General features: G+C 37.3%; 3 protein-coding genes across 5 annotated transcripts in view; all 3 read right to left on the bottom strand.

Annotated features, from left to right (window-relative positions):
* Window positions 1-5,644, bottom strand: part of LOC135682766 (uncharacterized) — a 37,319-nt gene extending 31,675 nt beyond the window's left edge. Inside the window, exons 1-4 of one of the 2 annotated variants that reach the window (XM_065197791.2) lie at window positions 5,492-5,644; window positions 4,151-4,430; window positions 3,116-3,206; window positions 1,997-2,094 (exon numbers count right to left, since the gene is read on the bottom strand). In XM_065197791.2, coding sequence (XP_065053863.2) covers window positions 1,997-2,094; window positions 3,116-3,206; window positions 4,151-4,352 — 391 coding nt within the window. In that variant the 5' untranslated portion in view covers window positions 4,353-4,430; window positions 5,492-5,644. Of the gene's footprint in view, window positions 1-1,996; window positions 2,095-3,115; window positions 3,207-4,150; window positions 4,431-5,073; window positions 5,467-5,491 lie in introns of those variants that run through there. The other variant, XM_065197792.2, reaches the window with a different exon arrangement.
* Window positions 5,645-5,705: 61 nt separating this feature from the next.
* On the bottom strand, window positions 5,706-13,757 carry LOC135682768 (fibrinogen-like protein 1). 2 transcript variants are annotated; one of them, XM_065197794.2, is made up of 2 exons: window positions 10,129-13,757; window positions 5,706-9,737 (listed from the first exon to the last, which is right to left on the bottom strand). In XM_065197794.2, exons 1-2 carry the CDS (start codon window positions 10,433-10,435, stop codon window positions 9,046-9,048), a joined length of 999 nt encoding a protein of 332 aa, XP_065053866.2. In that variant the 5' UTR covers window positions 10,436-13,757; the 3' UTR covers window positions 5,706-9,045. The 2 variants fall into 2 exon arrangements, with proteins under 2 accessions (XP_065053866.2, XP_065053867.2); XM_065197795.2 differs by having other exon boundaries at window positions 5,706-9,734.
* A 150-nt stretch (window positions 13,758-13,907) lies between these two features.
* On the bottom strand, window positions 13,908-17,852 carry LOC135682772 (uncharacterized). Its single transcript, XM_065197798.2, has 3 exons — window positions 17,555-17,852; window positions 16,353-16,421; window positions 13,908-14,126 (listed from the first exon to the last, which is right to left on the bottom strand). Exons 1-3 carry the CDS (start codon window positions 17,768-17,770, stop codon window positions 14,073-14,075), a joined length of 339 nt encoding a protein of 112 aa, XP_065053870.1. The 5' UTR covers window positions 17,771-17,852; the 3' UTR covers window positions 13,908-14,072.
* Window positions 17,853-18,195: the final 343 nt, after the last annotated feature.

The raw sequence follows: 18,195 nt of genomic DNA, 5'->3' as shown, positions 1-18,195 counted from the left end.
TGCATAACTACAGACCACACTAAGATCTGCCGAAAAATCTGGAAAATGAGAAAATGGCGAAGTGTGAAAGTGCACTGACCGACATATTGATTGCATATAAATGAATTCTGTTGGCCTTAACATTTGATGCAGAGGTTTGTACAAAAAGAGTTAAAAGTTACTCTCTATTAAAAAGAAGGAACGAAGAGTAAGGAATGGGTAAAGGCCATTTTAGAATGAACTCCTGTTCCTAAGCAAGGAGAACTTTAGTTATGATGTTTTGATTTCTTAAACAACTGGGAAGTAATTTACTTAAGCGTGGAGTAGAAGCTAGAAATTTTCAACAACACCCAACAAAATCCAATAGATCAAGGATCCTAAAGAGATGCTAAACACAGTCTTTGGCTATTGCTATGACTTTCATTGAGAGAATCTGTAAGCCATCACTATAGAGACGATCTACAAGAACAGCTTTCTACAAAGACGTTTTATTAGATTCTTGCGACGATACTCTGTGTTAGCATTCTGCTAGTAAAGAAATGGGTGGCAGCACTAAATCAACTTAGGTATGATTCAGATTTGCTCGAGTGTTAATTTTAGCCTCTAACCATCTCAAGAGTTTGACGAAACCCATAACTTATGTCAAAACTGAAAATACAAGAGCTCCAAAGGATCAGAAAAAGCAAAAATTGCAATGATGCTTCTTGTTTTCGATGGGATGAGTTTAGAATCCTATTGACTGCAGGAAATAATGTCTTTTAACCAGTATGTTTTCACAATAAGCACTATCATATAAGCAGTATGTGTTTTCTCTCCTATAGTTCCTTTTCTAAATAAACCCTCCACATATTGTAAATGAGATTGTCACTACATCACATATACATGTGTTTCTATTAAAATCAGTTCCGAAATGACTCTCAAACCTTGTTTACGTCAGATTGCAAGCTACGTCATAAATTATAAATGGCATTATGTGGGAATCTGATTACTATTCAGCATGATGCGAGTATTTACATAACGTGAATCAACCTATTTAGAAATATAACCTTAAACGCTGGCAAACTGGCTTGCATATAATAGTACTTATATAGTATAATAGTACTATAATAGTATATGGTACTTTTCAAAGGCTAATGAAAAGACATTTTGCATGTGTCCGAGCAAAAATATACAATCTGGGTCTGAAACAGGTTAAAATTTGAATCTCACTAATAATGTCATACGCGGGGTTGCCACGATAAAGGGGCTTGGGGGAGTCACACAGTCACGCTGGAATAAGGATCTGTCTTGCCTTTCGTTGTCAAGTCCCGCCTTTCGTCGGCAAATCTAGCACCAACAGAAAACACGTCACACCTAAATTAGCGGACAATTTCTTATCCTACAACTCCTCTTCCTTGGTAAAATCTATTTACAACGGCCCTTCCACTTGTCAATAAAACTGTGGTTGCGAATGATAAGATTGGAGTGCATTTTGACCCATTATCTGAGGAGCCCGTGGCTGATAAGACAGCACGATATGATAAGGTGAACAAATTCAGAAAATAGTACCCACAAACAGGATGACCGGGAAAGGGGGTTGGTTGTTATTTAAGATACTATTATTGTTGTCATTAAAGATACTACAAAAAAACGTCTCGTTAATAAAAGATTTGACCACGAGTCTGGAAACTATTTTGATTAAAAGGGCAAATTTCACATGTTTTAACAAAAAAATTGAATGGCACGTGTCCGGCCCTTCTTTTCTGGTACTTTAATCCAGATTGCTTACAAAATGGTGGCTGTATAATTTCATTCGCATCATTATGCGAGGAAAAATCCCTCATCTGAGTAAAATATGGTATTTCAATAACACCAAAACCGATTTGAATGGCACTTAATCAACAAGCCTTCTGGCCACCTGCAAAAACAATACTAGCTTTTGATTAATAAACAATAGACTTCTCACATTCTTGAATTGCGTACAAGCAACTACCAGATCACTCATCTAGTAGCAACAATAAAAAACAGAACTACTCACTCAGAAATTCTCCTGAGTTGATTTTGTCGTCTTTATCTTTATCGAAAATTCCAAAAAGCCTCTGTCCCAACATGCCATCAAGTGGAAAATAGTGCAAGCTAGAGTAAATTGGTAAAATTTAGTTCAACCATAATATTTCCGAATGAAAGAACATGGAAAGGCAATCAAGACGCAATTTGTGATCATTTAGTTTTGAAAAAAACGGTAGATTTTAGTTTCAAAATAAATGCTTGCTATTCACATGAGGTAAACTGTTCAAAATATGCCAGTAAAAAATGAAGTTATAACATCAGACCCTAGGCAGGGGCAGCGCAAAACAATGAGGAGCAATCAAATACAATGAGATGCAATTGAAAAAGAATAAGTTGATGAATGATAAAGAAAAAAACCAAACATTGATCCACAAACTAATTTCACAGATATTCATTGGAGAAATATTTTAGCAAACATAAGACCAGGGTTCCCAAGAGCAACACCTGGCCCAGGGGCTGGTCCGTTGTCTGGGTCCATTTCTACCCTAAGCAATAAAGCTAATGTGTTTAATAAGGAATTAAAAAAGTACTTACTTGTTTTTGGATTTAATAAAGCACATATCAATAATTAGGATTCAAAAAAAACACAACAAACTTTATTTGTTTGTTTTCAAATTACATTCCTTACACATTTTAAAATGTTCCCAGTACAGATACAATTTTTATAAATCACCATGTCATAAAGAAAGAGTCTTGTTTTAAAACAGAGACCAATGAATTTCCCTCTTTGCTTATGGGTCTGAAGGTCAATTTTCTCCTCTTGCCATCCCCTCTAGGTGGATCTGTACAAGACCCTACGCTTTATAATGTTGGTTAACATGGTGGTGATGATTGGTGAATTGGTTGGTGATTATGATGACCCATTATTGTAGTTATAGTTGATGATGATCATAATGATGATGATGATGATGATGATGATGATGATGATGATGATGATTATGACAATGATGATGATGATGATGTTAATGATTATGATGATGACACAGATGATCACGATGGACAATTCTAATGATTATGATGATTATGATGAGCACAATTATGATAAGGAAGATTTCTTTAACATTGAACATGATTTTAAAATATTTACAAGGTCTGCTTGCTAATACACTGGTCCTCTGGAGAAAGCAGTGCAAGCCTTTTGAAGACATCCTTCAGTTCCAAGATCTCTTGAATATTTACTGTTAAGAAAGAATGTGGCTTCATTTAACACACTATACATCTATTAAAACCAATTAGCTTTAGCCAGGTGGCTTAACAATACAAGAATTACTGAAACTTAATCAAAGTTGAAACAACTTTCTCTATTCTTGCAAATAACATGGCTAATGGGGCAATAAAATCAAGAATAACCTTGAAAGTTTCGGTATTTTAAGGTAGGGTAAAAGAAAAGCCCTGCCCATCTGGCAGCTTTTCTTTGAACTTTTTCCAGCTGCTCAATTTTGTTTTGATGATTGGGATCCCAAACTGATGATGCATAATCAAGCATAAGTCTTGCTAATGATTTGCCTGCTGTAGCTTTGACTTAGAGTTTGCAGAGAGGTTTCTAGGTAGCAAACCCAAGGTGCAACTTGCTTGATTAGCATTGGCTGTTGTAAGCTGAGGCCATGACATAATTTTGTTCCTGTTTGACTCCTAACATAGGATGGCTCTAAACTGCTGACACATGGACATTGTCAATTGTTTATTGGAATTGAATAGGTTTATCATGCTCCATCATCTTACCTGTCACTGCTGTGAGCATCATTGGGCATTTCAAGCAGCTATTTAATAATACTGCTTATTCTTATATCAAAACACAAAACTTATTTTTCTTGATTGTTGGCTGAATTCTTGTACAATTCAATTAAATATATGATGAGTTTCTTTGTGTAATAACTTGTCAATTTTACAGTCAGAAAGGCTTATTATTTTTAGGTTTCTCAAAAATATAATCATGCTTTTATCCCTTCTTCAAAGGAAATTGCAAGAATCTTGGCATATCTAAGGCAGTGGAAACATGTGAGGCTAATAGCTTAATCACCAGCAAATCTAATCCATAAAGGGTAAAGGTCAAATTACTCTACAAAAAGCCCATGTTCAGATGTCATGATAAAAACACTGAAAGGGAATTTGAATAGCTTACACTTAATGATTGAGTCAGGAAGGCTCCAGTCTGAGCCAGCTGCATCTTCAATTCTATTATGTCTTGTGTTAGACTGTCCCATATCTGTCAGTTCTACCTCTTGACACGATTCAGCAGATCCTCTGCAGTGCCTTCTTTGTACCACCGATTTTGAATTGATATTCTTGTCCTCCCTATGAGCCAATAAAGGCTCTACATCCATTTTTAACCGGCAACGTTTGACTATTCGTTCATCTTAGTTAAGACAATGATTGATAGAAAACATTGCTATCTAAGTAATCTGAAAAAAAGAATGAAAACAGATTAAAGACAAGGAAACTGCATATCCACATTAAAGTTGTAGAAGTATTGTACTAGAAAAAGTCTGTTTGCATTTCTTTGTCAATACAAAGAAAAAAGTTGTATTGTTAAAAAAAACATGACTCTGCTGACTGGCTAATACCCATGTACAGCCTTTGCCAAGATATATCCAGTGGCTGTTTTAGGGACTACAGTGCCAAAAACATCTGCAGGTCCTTGTTCTTTACAGTTTCTATCTTTTTTCTTAGGAGTGGGGCCCCTTTTGGCTATCATTAGCACAGGGTCTGGGGCCATGGCCCCCTTGACCCCCTTAAAACCATGGTTATCATGTTGACTTTTGTGCACATCATGATGTGAGCATGCAAGTTAAGATCATTTACCTGTGATTTCCAGATATTTTTTGTTATATTTTGCCAAAGGTGCTTATTTATGTGGACACGCTTCATAATGTAAAAAGCCACAGTTAATCAGACTTGCATTCCTAGCACAGGTACATCAAACCCATACTTTGGACATTACATCATATATCCCATTATACTCAAACATTCATTGGATTTGTAAATCATTCATACAACATGAAGATGACAATAACCTATGTTAAAGAAATCTCTGTTGTTTCGCACCTTGCCTTTTGCAACTGAAGTTCAATTTTGGCAATAATATCTCAAACTTGCATGAAGACTTTCACACAGATAATGATACCACGTTGTCTTCTTAAGTCCCTCTACGTATTTGTTACCATGATAGCAAATCTAGGAATCTCAGATCGAGCTGCGACTTTCTGCATTATCATCAAAGGACAAACACAACCACAGCATTGACGTCCAAGCACATGAAACCCCCATCAAGCATATCATTCCAGGGAAATTTTGAATGGTGACACAGTAATCTATAGAAATCTTTGCAAGCAGAACGATAAGGTTTCTATGAAACACAATTATTCCGCACCGGGGTAGGAATTATCTGTTTACCTAATGCCTAACCAATGGTTAGGCCATTATCGTAATTTACATACCAGCAACCAGTCAGCAAAGCACTTACCTGCAGATTTTTTGCCTTGGATTTTCTACGTAAGGTAAACATTCATAAACACTGCAAACCGGAAATTTTCTTGCGAAAATAAACCAAATGGTTTTACCCTTGCCACATGCATTATTGCAGGGACCTAAAGAAACTAAATGTTCCCCCGCAGCAGCTACAGAACGGAGAGAAGCGCAGTCACAATTCAAAACGGAAACTCTAATCTTTTTGCAACATGTGCAGAGGCATCGAGAGGGGGTGGGGGTGGGTTAGGAGGTGTGAAAGGTTCGGGGCCCGTGCTCTGATGGGGCCCGTATTAATGTAATAAGCTCTATTTATAATGCGGAAAAAGCTACTATTTCAGCTACTTATATGGAACCAACGCCTGTAAGTTTATCGCAGGGAAAACATGTCCTTGATTTATGTAAAATGTTTTTGCTCATTTCTGCAAAGATCCTTAAAAATATTTTTCACCAATTGTAACTAAAAGGGCGTTCCCCTAGCTCTCCGGATACGGTAGGGGGTGGCCATGTACCTTTTGTTAAGGGGTCCAGCTTTGTGAATCGCCTGGGGCCGAGTTGGCTCTCGACGGCCCTGTCCAAAAGAGAAACCAGAAAAATTTTTTGGAGAGGTGCAGTATGCCGAAAAAGCCTTGTCTCAATCTCTCAGGGTGTGTTCATAAGATAACTTTTCTATTTGCTGATTTAATGGGTTTTTTTACTTGAATATTAAGGATTTAATTTCAAGTATTTTCAGTGCCAAGCTTTGAAATATTAGCTGCTACAGAAATGTTAATACGTTTTGATTCTTACAGAATGGTTGCAACTATCCAAGAGGATGAGAAAGCAAATTTCTTCTTTTGCCCGACAAATGTCCTTTACAATCCTTCCAACTGTGTCGAATGCCTTTGATTACAGTTTCCAATTATTCATAATGATTATGGTATGTTTACGTCCAGTTGCAGCAACAGCTACTGCAGGCTTAAAAGGTAGCTGGCGTGGCACGTGAGACCACGTCCTTTTTGCTTCATTTTAGTGCTCTATACCAAGTTTATTTCCCTTAGCTGTAAATCTTAGAAAATATGACCTACTCTTTTCATTGTGATGAATTTCGGTGGACCATGTTCTGACAAAGGTGGGGGATAACTAACCTCCCCTTAAAGAAGCCACCCCTTGGTGCCACCATTGCGTCAGCATAAAAATGTGAAATAATTAATGTGCTTTTCCGTGCAAGTGGCTGCAATATTTAAAACAAAATAAGTTCTGAACCCAAACTTTATAAATGACATCATTATCCAAAACTTGACTCAGAACTGAAAATTTGTTTCAGCTCCCGAAAGTCGAACTACTGCATTTGATTCAGAATGTATCTCTGTTCTATGTTGCAGATGAGAAAAAAGGTGCATAATGTAATCGCAGGTTGCGTAAAAATTACAAGCAACAAGTGGGCTTCAGTGATTTAAAAATGCAAAAGTCGCTAAGTGTGAATGTGAATTTTATTGTCGTTTCTGCATATTATTAGATATTAAATGTTTCAATTTTACCTTGTCTATATGTTACGAATTTAACCATTTTAATAGGGTTTTATTAGTTGTAAATAAGCTTCTTCTCAAAGCAGCCTACTGTTAATAGATTAATAACTTCAGCAGGTTAGAGGAAATATGACCTTTGTGTTTTATAAACTGTGCATTTGGTCAGAAGAATGATTTTCAAAGAGCTTTGGAATGATAAGTAAGGCTGACATATGACAATAGATATACTTTTCAATAAGGATAAGAGATTCACATATAACTGCTGACATTTTAAGCTTGTCTCTTGAAACAAAAGTAATGGTACCAGCACAGTAGCTTGCGGAACGCCAATTTTATAATTAGCTATTATCTACACACAACCTTTTATCAGATGTCCGTGTCTGATCATTTGGATAGTATACAGCTATTCTGCGATGTCATGGTGTTTTGGTCCATTTGGTAAAGTTTCGTGATTGAAAGCATCAAATTCATTTCAAAACTCAAGAATCGATGTATTCAAGGAAATAGATTTGCTTTTCTAAAAATCGCTTCTGGAAAAGAATGCCAATTTTTGGGGGACTTTGCCAAGTGGGAATTCACACATGGACATAGCTTTTGCCACCCATTACTTTCCTCTTACCTGTGGAGTTCCTTAAGGGTCAGTGCTCACTCTTTTTCGCAAGATACTCCTTATCTGTGGTGGACTTTAAGATGTAACTATTTGATTCTAGTTAATACAAGAACAATTAGATCTCAATTAAACCAATTAGAAGTACTTATTATTTTGACTTTCAGTTTGGACCTGCTCAGATCTATGTTCAGGCTGGTGTCGCAGAAACCAGAAGTCAAACAAGAAAATTCAGTTTGAAAGCAACGAGGAAAAACATTAGTTCTTTCCCAAAAAGACAATCCAGTGTGGTAATGGACCTTTAATTCAAATGATATAGAGATTTGAGTAAGCCATGTTGATTATTTAGTGACTAAGATATATACGAGTGCTGTACCATCTTCTTCAAAATAACTGATAAGAGCATTCGAGACGAGCTTGCTGAAAAATTAAAGGAGTGACATAAATATGTTTGATATTGATAATTGCAAAAAGTGATCGAAAGTTAACGGAAAGTTAACATAAATAAGGAAAGATCATGGTTATTAACTGCATCAACAAGAAGGTGCAGTAAGCTAAAACAGACGCAGCGGTAGAGAAGGGCTTTATTGATTACGTGTGGGGCCATTCCTTCAGGGGCGGTGCTAGGAAAGTTTCTTAGGGGGTGCCAAGGCCACGTTGCCGATTTAATTTTTCAATTAGATGAAATAAAGGTAAACACTGGTGTCAAAAATAGAAGGAACCTTCTCCCATCTTGACTAATAATTGACTATGTGGTTCTAAAACAAATTTCCAACTGTCAATGTAAATAAAATTTTTAAATTTTCTTTAATTTTGGAGGTCGGTTCGTTACTTAAAACCTTAGAGTACCATTCTGAACAATATCTTAATAACAGCAGTCATAAAATTGAGCGTTGGCAAATCCGCGTAATTTTTAGTATTATCTCAAACGCAGAAATTAAATACTCAAATGCAGAAGTCATTAAAAGAATTCTGTTTTATGATCCCTCGTGTATGAAGAGACACATAATATGATTTTCCCTTTCTTGTTGTTACCCAAGTGTTGTCTACAATGACTAACAAGATGGCGTGATGTTTGCCATAGTGAGTAGTCTGGCAGCAGATGAACAAAGGGCAATGTAACAGCCATTTTAATATCTATCCTACTTCCGTATTTTCTATTTCATTATTCTTTTCATTAGTCCAACCATAATCATTTGAAAGCAACTTTCTATATTTTGTAAGATAGTCTAGCATTTTCTTACTTTTCCACATAAAGCGAATGAATACATTTGAATCACATACATAAACACGTAAACAATTTTGTCTAGTGATACGATCTTCAAAAGAGAAGTAATCAAATAACGATGGTTTGAATGAAAAGACCTGCAAGTCCTTTAACCGCAGATACACGAGCCTTTACGACAGCAAACAATCTTGAACCTAGAAACATTTGTCTTATACATGGTTACGTCTGACTTTCATTTCAGAAAAACTGATGCAACAGTAACGTGAATCCACGATTCTCCATGTATAGCTTGGTGTTTTTGAAAGTGGAATTAACCCATTAATGTGACAGCTATGACAAATACTATACCACCATCCACCATTGTATTCAACTGCACAGTTGGTTAAAAAATTGTCCTCATTGTCACGGTCAATCGTCGTAAACTTCATACCATCGTTGCCCATGAATATCTGGAAATTGGGTCCATTCTGTGCAAAATCTTCGGAAACACTCATATTAAAAGCATCTCCAGCCGTTCCTGAATACCCAGAAACACGCAGTCGGTATCCGTCGGTCTCATTGCCGATACTGAAGGTGTCATAGTTTGAGAAAAATATTTTTTCTCCACTCAGGCGATCCTTTATTTCTATACGAAGACTGCTGCTAACAGTAGGACCAGCGAGCAAGTGCATGTTCTCTAAGCCAATCCACATATTCTTGTCGATACTGCCAAAGCCATGTTTATAATCAAACCAGGCACGTTGGAAATCGGTCGAATTATCAATACGTCGTTGTAACACAGTCCAACCTCCACCATCTGTTTCCATATCACAGTTAACCTCAAACAATTCTTTATTAGGTCTGGCTATATGGTAGATGCCACTATCTCTTTTGCCACTGTCATACAGGTCCTTGCAATCTGCTGAAGAAATAATATTGCGATACATATAAAGTCTGTTTATATCAAACCTAATTAGCACCATATTCAGTAGAAGTGATACATCTCCACTAATAAGTAGTTTTGTGGCTAATGATGTCTATATAATATTCAAATCAGTGTATTGACGTTGATGACGATAAACTGAAGTAGGTATTGATTTTTCTACACACAAACGAAAAAAGACTCTTTCTATATCTATCCTCTCCTATTTTCAATTTCAATTACTCTCTTGACTAGTCCAACCAAAATCATTAGAACGCAACTTCTTATATTTTGACAACCTAGAATTTGCTTACTCTTTCCACATAAAAGCCAATACCTTTTTTATATTCGACAACTAAATGTAGGAAGCAGAAATAGTGACAAACCACACCTGTTGGTTGTTTCACTTTTTGCCACAAAACACCCTCAGTTTTGTATTTCAGCACAGAACGACGCTCTTTTGTTAAGTGGTAGTTCATTTCAGTATTCTTCTCTTTGAAGACAAGAGAACAAGTTTCTGTTCCACTGCAACTTAAAAAGTTTTGCGTGATAAATGTTTCACCTTCCTCAAGGCTGACTTCATCGTCGACTTTCAAAGGCACAAAGAAGTTGCCTAAGGTAGAGAATTGGCTTTTGACAAGCATGATGCAAGTCTGAACCAAAAAAGCATTCACTACGTAACACCTCTTCATTGCCATGGAGTGGACGTAATCCCAGAAAAGTCCTTGCCACTGTCATATCTCGATCTGCGCTTCTAGCTATATGACCAATGACTGCAGGTATTTACAAATCGTTGAGGTCGAAAACAAAGAGAGCAAGAAATGCTTTGGCAACCAGCCTAGGTTTTACGTCATATGTTATAGTACGAGTGCTTCAAAGCTCTCATCTTTTCACTGAAACACCAGAAGATTTGGAGAATATGTGACAAATAATGATACCAACATTTTTTTTAAATATTCGGGAGAGTTACTAAAGGGAAAGTGTCAAAGCAATGAAAATATTGCAAATAAGTTTTCTCACTCTTCAATACATTCGGAAAAATGTAAAACTACGTGAAAGCAAGGGTGAATGATTACTGTAAGCGAGTTCAGGACATTAATATTTCATAGATACTTTTAACATGTTACAGCTTTCTAAAAACCAATACAATGTAATGAATAGAAAATTGCCTTTAATTTGTATAGTCTAGTCTGGGTCAATGCCCTGTTTTTACAAATAGTTGCCCATTAAGGCCGTTAAGACAAACATCTCAGCTAGAAACTGTCTTACCTTCTCTTTATTTCCATTAAAAGCAAAATTTCAATAAGAATTAGAAGTTAACGCGATGCTTGTTCAATAAGAATAAATTAGGCATTCAATATCCTGATGTCACAGGATTTTGATTCAGAGTAAATTTTGACTTTGTAAATTGTAAATATCATGTCAAGCAGATAGCTTTAAAATTTTCCACATGAGAATATCTCATGGCACACTCAGTGTTGTTGTTGGTTGTTGAAGAGGGCATGCGGTTTGGGGTGCAGTCAACAGGCAACGTCCTTGTGGTGGACCAGGGGGTGACAACCCGTCTGCTACTGCTCTTTAACGATATCTATAGTTAAAATTGTCTCACTTTCGTGATAGGGCCTTCGTGAGATGGTGTTGTCTCAACCTTGTTATTAGACCAGGCGAGCATCCATCGAGGGAATTTACAATGCTAACTCCGATATTCGGGGAAATTCGGTACCAGATAACCTTTATTTCATGTTCAAACCTACTTTTCATCACAATTGGAACGTCTAGCAATAGTTTTGCAAAATAATTGATTATTATCTTTTTCGATATGCTGAGTTCAACGGAATTGTCTAGTTTCCATACTGCTCGACCTGATAGTCATAAATAAGCACGATTAATAGTCATAAATTAGTATGATTAATTATTTCAAGTAAAGATTTAGGGCTAGGCTAAGGGTTAGGGTAAACTGATTACGTCATCAGGTCGAGCAGTATGGAAACTAGACAGCTTAGAGTTCAAAAAACGTTCAGAAAAGAGTTCAGAAAAATTTGGTACTAGTGAGCCTCTATTCTATGTTGAAACCTCGTTTTACCAAAGTTCGAACGTGGAAAAAGGGTATATTAATCGATTCTTATGAATTTCGATATGTTTATTGCGAAATCTCATACCGAGAAATCCTAAACTTAATTTTACCTTTTCGTGCAGAACATCATTTTCATGAATTCCAGTAAAAAAATCAGCTGCACAAAGGTATGTTTTAAAAATTACCTGGCATAAGACAAGTTAGTCCGGCTAATAAAAAGAACCTAGGTTTTTGTGGCAGCCTGAATAGGTTCTTAAATAACAGGCAGCTATTCCAAATTCCAGTCTAAAGGCCGGTTTCCACTTGATTCGCTCTGGTCGCGCGCCTAACTGCAATCTGAAAATTTCTTGTAATGTAACCAACCTGTGAATATAACTAATCAGTCATTACTATTCGATAAGTCAGAACCATTAATTTTTTTTTGTTTTCCTATTGATATTTCCTGTGTTTTGTGCTGCAAAGCAATTTTTAAAACGATTCTTTTTCAAAAATAAATGTTTTCTCTAACCTTCCCTAGCATTAGTTGCCCCTAATGGCCAGAAATTCAGTATCAAATTTACAAGAAACCATAGTCATACGTTTTCAAAAATGGTCCTTTTCTAACATTTTTAAGAGTGAAAGGCTTTCTAGCAAGGGCTGCAACACAGGTTGGGAAGTTGAGGGGGGGGGGGGCAAAAGAAAATTTAACAGTCACAACAAACGATTTTGTGAAAAGTTATATTATTCTGCAAGATAGTGGTAGGGCCATAGCCCCCCGGCCTTCCCTTCGTCGGAGGCACTGTAACACAAAAATTTCCCGAGGAAAAGCCCCATGACCTCCACCCGCAACCCACGCTCCACTCCCCCTGCCCCCTTACAATCTTGCTTCAGTGGCTTTATAAATATCTCTTGGGTTTGCGATTATTGAAGAAGGTCCGTATCCACGAAACTCTCTCCAAGATTGAAGATAGGAAGTTGCCTTTCTCCTTTAGAACAATCCTTGCTATTCGACCAGTCAGTGCTATTTAATTCGGTTGGCAATTGCTATTCGATCAGTCACAAGTTATTCGAATAGTAACTGTTATTCGAATAGTCAACGCTTATCGATGAGTCACGGCTATTCAAATAACCATCGTGGACCTCCAACAGTGAGGTTATTTTCACTATTCGCTTGTAACCGAATATTCGCTTTGGACTTCAGCTAACAGAATAGTGAAACAGGTAACCGAATACAGATTATTCGACCTTCGGTGGACAGGCCTAGTTTCTACTGTACCTGAAAAGTTTTTGGCATCATCATCAATCGTCAGAACCTTCGTTATACTCATGTGTATCGTCATTTATCAAGATAGCAGATTGATTCTCAATCTGATTTTGAAAAGCAGCTCGGCAACATTATATAAATCAAATGTCTTTAATCCACAACGCCTAAACCGACTGCATTCTGAGAATGACTAACTGGACTGTCAATGCTGAACCAGAACTTTTTCGTTCAACTTAGGGTTTTTTAAGATAAATGTTTGCAGTGTATAGTGGAGAAATGCAATCGTAATCTTTAGGATGCTCTCATTAAAGAGTATTTAGAATATAGAGAAAGTTCGCGACAAAAATTTGCTCTCACGTTTTATGAGCACGATTCAGTTAAAATTTTTGAAATCTATCGTAACAGATCTTACACCGGGTAATTTTAGTGGGTAGCGCTAAAATTAATAAAAGTGGCCTTCGTTGGCATTTGTTTACAGTTTTCCGTTATCTGATTGGTCAGAACTCGGGGGTGTGTCTGCTTTATTAACCAATCAAAGATTTGAAGCTCATGCTATGCTGAAGTCAGCATTATACAAGCAGCACAAGCTGATCTAGCTATGTGCGAAGAAGATTGGCAGAGCACGGATGTATTAGTCAATAACTTCTTCTTCTTATAAAAAAAACTTCCAAACTCTTCCAGAAACCACCCACTTTACTTTTAAGCGAAAGTTTAATCTAAAGAGGGAGCAACTGTCTTACTTGAGGGAATGCGGTCAGAATTCCGGATACAAGAAGCGCCCCAAACAAGGGTTCATAGCCAGGGTCACTGGTTTCAATAAGCAGATAACAACACAGCAACCCGTTGAGAACAATTCAGTTAAAATATATATTTTAAAAATAAGGGTTAATATTTCAAAAGCTGCATAACCTTGAAGTGCATAGCATAAACAATACAAAAGGTTTTACTGAAGATTGTAAAAATTCTTCACAAAGTCATTAAATGTGGTCATGCACTTAAAAAGGTTCTTGGTGAAAATTCAAGACCGAGCCATCGCCATTCCACCAGGGGCACCGCCGTGAGCTTTGACTTCCTAGGAAATGAGGAAGGATTCACATTAAAATTAGTGTAAACAAAAACATGACAAAATACCTACATAATTCAGTGGCGTAAAGTAGTTCAGGGCAACTCAGAATGGTTAAAAAGGCCACCGACCAAAAGGGGTCCCAAAAGTATTTAGCTATGTGTTTAACTTCGCTCAAGTTAACCTTTTCTTCAAAAATTTGCTGGCGGCTGGCACCAGAAATAAACTGTTTTTTAGTCAGCCAAGCAGTGGAGGCATGGAGGGCTTCCCGGGCAACGAAAATAAGTATCATTCTTTATTTGTTCCCCGCAAATCCACGGGAATGTCTCGTTAACACTGTAACGATCTTGTTTAGAGAAGAGAAGTCTTTAGGTAAGCCATCGTTTATAAGCGAAAGAAGTTATTCGTGCGTTAGACTTTTTCAAGCTGAAATCACGGAAAAAAAACTCGAGAAACAACCCAGTGCACAGAACAAGTTTGAATTATGGTAGTTATTTTTTTGCGATATGTTTCACAAAGTAAGCGGCCGATATCCCGGAATGCGTTATTAGACTGAGGAGGATAATAACGTGCGAGTAAAATGCAATGGCTTTGTGCCCTGTTTTCTATGACGATACGTCACATACACAGAGTAAAAACAAAGGAAATTGTGATTCGCGTTTTTAGAAATGAGTCCTAGTAACGGAAATGTTAGCAAGGGCTATTGTTGACATTTTCTAAGGATATTGAAGGCGAAAGAATTTCAATAAAAGTCTATTGACTTGCGGTGCCTTGAGCACGAATCCAAGTCAGAGTCTATGAAGATAAACAATGACGGTCACTACATGCTTAGAGCTGTGGAAAAACTGTTTTAAGACTAATAACACTAATAGCCCTGCAAGCCGCCCCTTTCACCAAAACCTTTTGCTCTGTGGGTAAAGTTTTTCGATGAAACCTTCCTACTGTCTGTAAATAGCCTTAATTTTTATTTACGAAAAATGAGTTTCCTTTTTCTAAAAGGACCCAGACCCCTCCGTGGCACGATTCGTCGTTCAACAAAGAGTAAAGAAAGAAACGAGTAGAATGGGGCTTGCAATTTTTGAATCAACAGAAATGAGAAAAAGATTCCGACCTTTTGTCGTAATCTTCAACAACCTAGTTTGACCCACGATCAACATGTAAACATTACAAAGCACAATAGTTAAATCCATGTTCAAGTAACTGAATATCCCATCCCCCCATAACAGAATTTGCTACGCACTAAAGTTTTCATGCAATGTTGTTAATACAGTGACATTCACCGACCGGTATATCCCATGGACCTTTTCAGGCAGAATTTACCAATTTAGGACTTTTGCAGAATTAAATTACTTGGATAATTTGTTTCTGTCCTACTACTTATATTTGTTCTTTTCGGCCTTTTCAGTCGAGATTTTGCGTACAGTCCTTTGTTTTATATAACTTAGCAATGCTACAATATTAAAACCAAATGCAACGTACCAAATAAATTCTTTTCAGGAGAATATTGCCCAGTTTCTCTTTGAGTTTTAAAAGTTATTCAAAGGGCTCATGCTTTCAAATATTTCCTGCCTTGCGCAACCTACTTTTATTTCCCCTGTTCATGCGCATTTTGGCCTACGTTTGTCATTGGTCTGACCTGCTACTGTAAACCCCCAGCTGACAAACCTGCTATTTCCTGCCACACAGACAATATTAGAAATAAAACATTCAACGTCTTGACGCCATAGAAAGACAAGCTTTGAAAACTTTGAATTCGGAACACATAACCTTAAAGTTTCTTCTTAGAAGACAATGGGCTATTCCATTTGATATATGTACATGGAGACGGAAGTAAAATTCCAGGGGGGTCTGGCACGAAGGATATTCCAGGGGGTATCAGACAAATGTAAAAAGAACGACCTGAATTTTCCGGGGGGTTGAAAGAATCAAAATCAGAGTGATCATGATCTTCAAATTCACTTTCCGGGGGATATACGATTAACAGAAATCTTACTTTCATCCCCCTCCTGTATGGAGAAAAAATGGAATAGTCCAATATAAGCCCAGCGTTGTGACAAAATTGATGAAATTTGGTCTCATGAACAAATACTTTTTCACTAGGTACCAAATCACGTGAGTTTGTTTTGGTTATAAAATATCTTTCAACTTGGCAGAAAACATCAAGTTAATCTCTTAAACTTGAACTTGAAATCTACACTAGTTGGTCTATACAGAATAAATTGGGAAAATACTCACGTTGCTCTCCTGTACGAGCGAGCAAAGAGGGCAGCAACAATAGCACATTAGATCATTCACGAAACTCCCCTGTAAAAAATAAACAATTCGTCAAATACTGAGCTGAAAAAGAAAAAAAACAAACAAACATTCAGAGAGACATGAAGACAGGAATTGATTCTTTTTACAACTGACAAGACTACAAAATTGGAAATATGTAAACACTCTTAAAAGACTGCGTATACCCAACTTGTCAAGTAATATAAAACTAACGACTTGTTATTGGTTAGTGTTCTTGCGATGCAAAACTGCTCACATGAAAACCAAACTTCACAGCAGGGTAAATAAACAAAATGACCGCAATGGCTGTGGCGATGATATGAAAAATCACGTTTCTGAAAACCCCCGCAGAGTTGCTTGCTTTAGCTGGACACATTACCTTTAACTATGGGCCTTGTTCGTTAGTTACAGTTAAGGAAAACATTGGGCTTTGATACAGAATCGACGCAGCTACTTCACAATAAACTTGAAAGTAACTGGTAATGCGAACTCTAAACCATACTGATAGAAAAAACCCCTGTTTGGAAGTTTCTAGCTTGCTGTTTTACTTCATGTGACCATATAAATGAAAGAGATACATGGGACTTTCCTTTACCACCAGGATGCTAGAAACTTTTCTTTTGCTTCAGTGCATTAATATAAAGGTCGCAACGTCGAACGGGGGTTCACAAAAAATCAACCACTTCCAATCGCCACAGGAAGGGCGTCTTTCGTGTTTTCTTTGTTTTGCCTTACCATCCACCGCCTCCACGAGAAAACTGTGCTTCAAAAGGAAGGTTTTATAGCCTGGAAATTCATTGAAGGTATTAAAGTCTTGAAATTCAAGGTTTCATAGCGCTGAGCCCCTAAAAGGGAAATCAAGGTTTTGTCCTGGTCGTTGAAAGTCCTTAAGTAAGCGGACATGGCAAATGTGTTTTTCCTTGAAATTTTATATTAGCAGATGATTCCTCTAGCAGATCGAGTTAAAGCGCTTTCTTTATCGAGAAAATTCCATAGGAAAGGATGCATGATACGATCCTGAAATGGAATCACACAAATGTCCCGACGTGCATGATATGGCGCCGATATGTGTTTTGTGAGGACTCATTGCTACAAAAACGATTGAGAATAAACAATTTGGCACAAGGAACGAATCCTGAAGGATGTATAGTTAATTCACGTACCTGAATTCCGTATCTTTCTCTGATTTTCTGGCGAATAGTCGACTGCGTGAATAAGCCAATGCAACCAAGCGTCGATAGGAATCCGTAGAGTACACAGTTTTCGCCCATGGCTTCGGCGTTCTTACCTGCCACTATACATGGGCAAAAGTATGCGAAACAGCAATTACCAATGTCGCTAAAGCAACCAAAGGTGCCATTTTGCCAGTCGTTACTCATATTGTAGATTTTGGTCGACACAGCGAGCCTTACTTTCACCAACAATAATCAACTTCTTCCACACGAATAATGAACACGCCCCAGACTAGTAGTTTTCCTCAACCAGCTCCTGTCAATCAAATTGTTTATGGGACATACTAACCAATCAAAACGCCTTCATTCATGCGTTACCAAGGCAACACAACCCTCTACCTGTCAGTAAACACAAGATAGCGATGTTGTTGCTAAGTGCAAAGAATGCATATTTGGAGAACAAACAAAAGAAACCTAACACGAACCCAACAATACATATTATGAATCGTTCAAAAAAGACAATTGTTTTGGGGATCTGGGAGAGGAGGATATTAAAAGGAAGATAATGTGATTAATCCATAAAGTACGTACGCAGTTTGAGAGCAACTTTTTGCCCCCCTCCCCCTTATAAT

The sequence above is a fragment of the Rhopilema esculentum genome, chromosome 16 (genome assembly GCF_057945365.1).
Source record: "Rhopilema esculentum isolate cy_ngs chromosome 16, ASM5794536v1, whole genome shotgun sequence".
NCBI classification, from domain to species: Eukaryota; Metazoa; Cnidaria; class Scyphozoa; order Rhizostomeae; family Rhizostomatidae; genus Rhopilema; species Rhopilema esculentum.
This window is presented reverse-complemented; position numbering and strand designations above follow the sequence as displayed.

Excerpts from the sequence above, each read along its gene's own strand:
- LOC135682768 (XM_065197794.2), bottom strand. The coding sequence starts at position 10,435 with ATGGCAATGAAGAGGTGTTACGTAGTGAATGCTTTTTTGGTTCAGACT. Across the intron at positions 9,738-10,128 it reads AAAAGTGAAACAACCAACAG|CAGATTGCAAGGACCTGTAT; the intron begins GTGTGGTTTGTC and ends TTATTTCTTCAG.
- LOC135682772 (XM_065197798.2), bottom strand. The coding sequence starts at position 17,770 with ATGAGTAACGACTGGCAAAATGGCACCTTTGGTTGCTTTAGCGACATT. Across the intron at positions 16,422-17,554 it reads GAGAAAGATACGGAATTCAG|GGGAGTTTCGTGAATGATCT; the intron begins GTACGTGAATTA and ends TATTTTTTACAG. Across the intron at positions 14,127-16,352 it reads CGCTCGTACAGGAGAGCAAC|GAAGTCAAAGCTCACGGCGG; the intron begins GTGAGTATTTTC and ends CTCATTTCCTAG.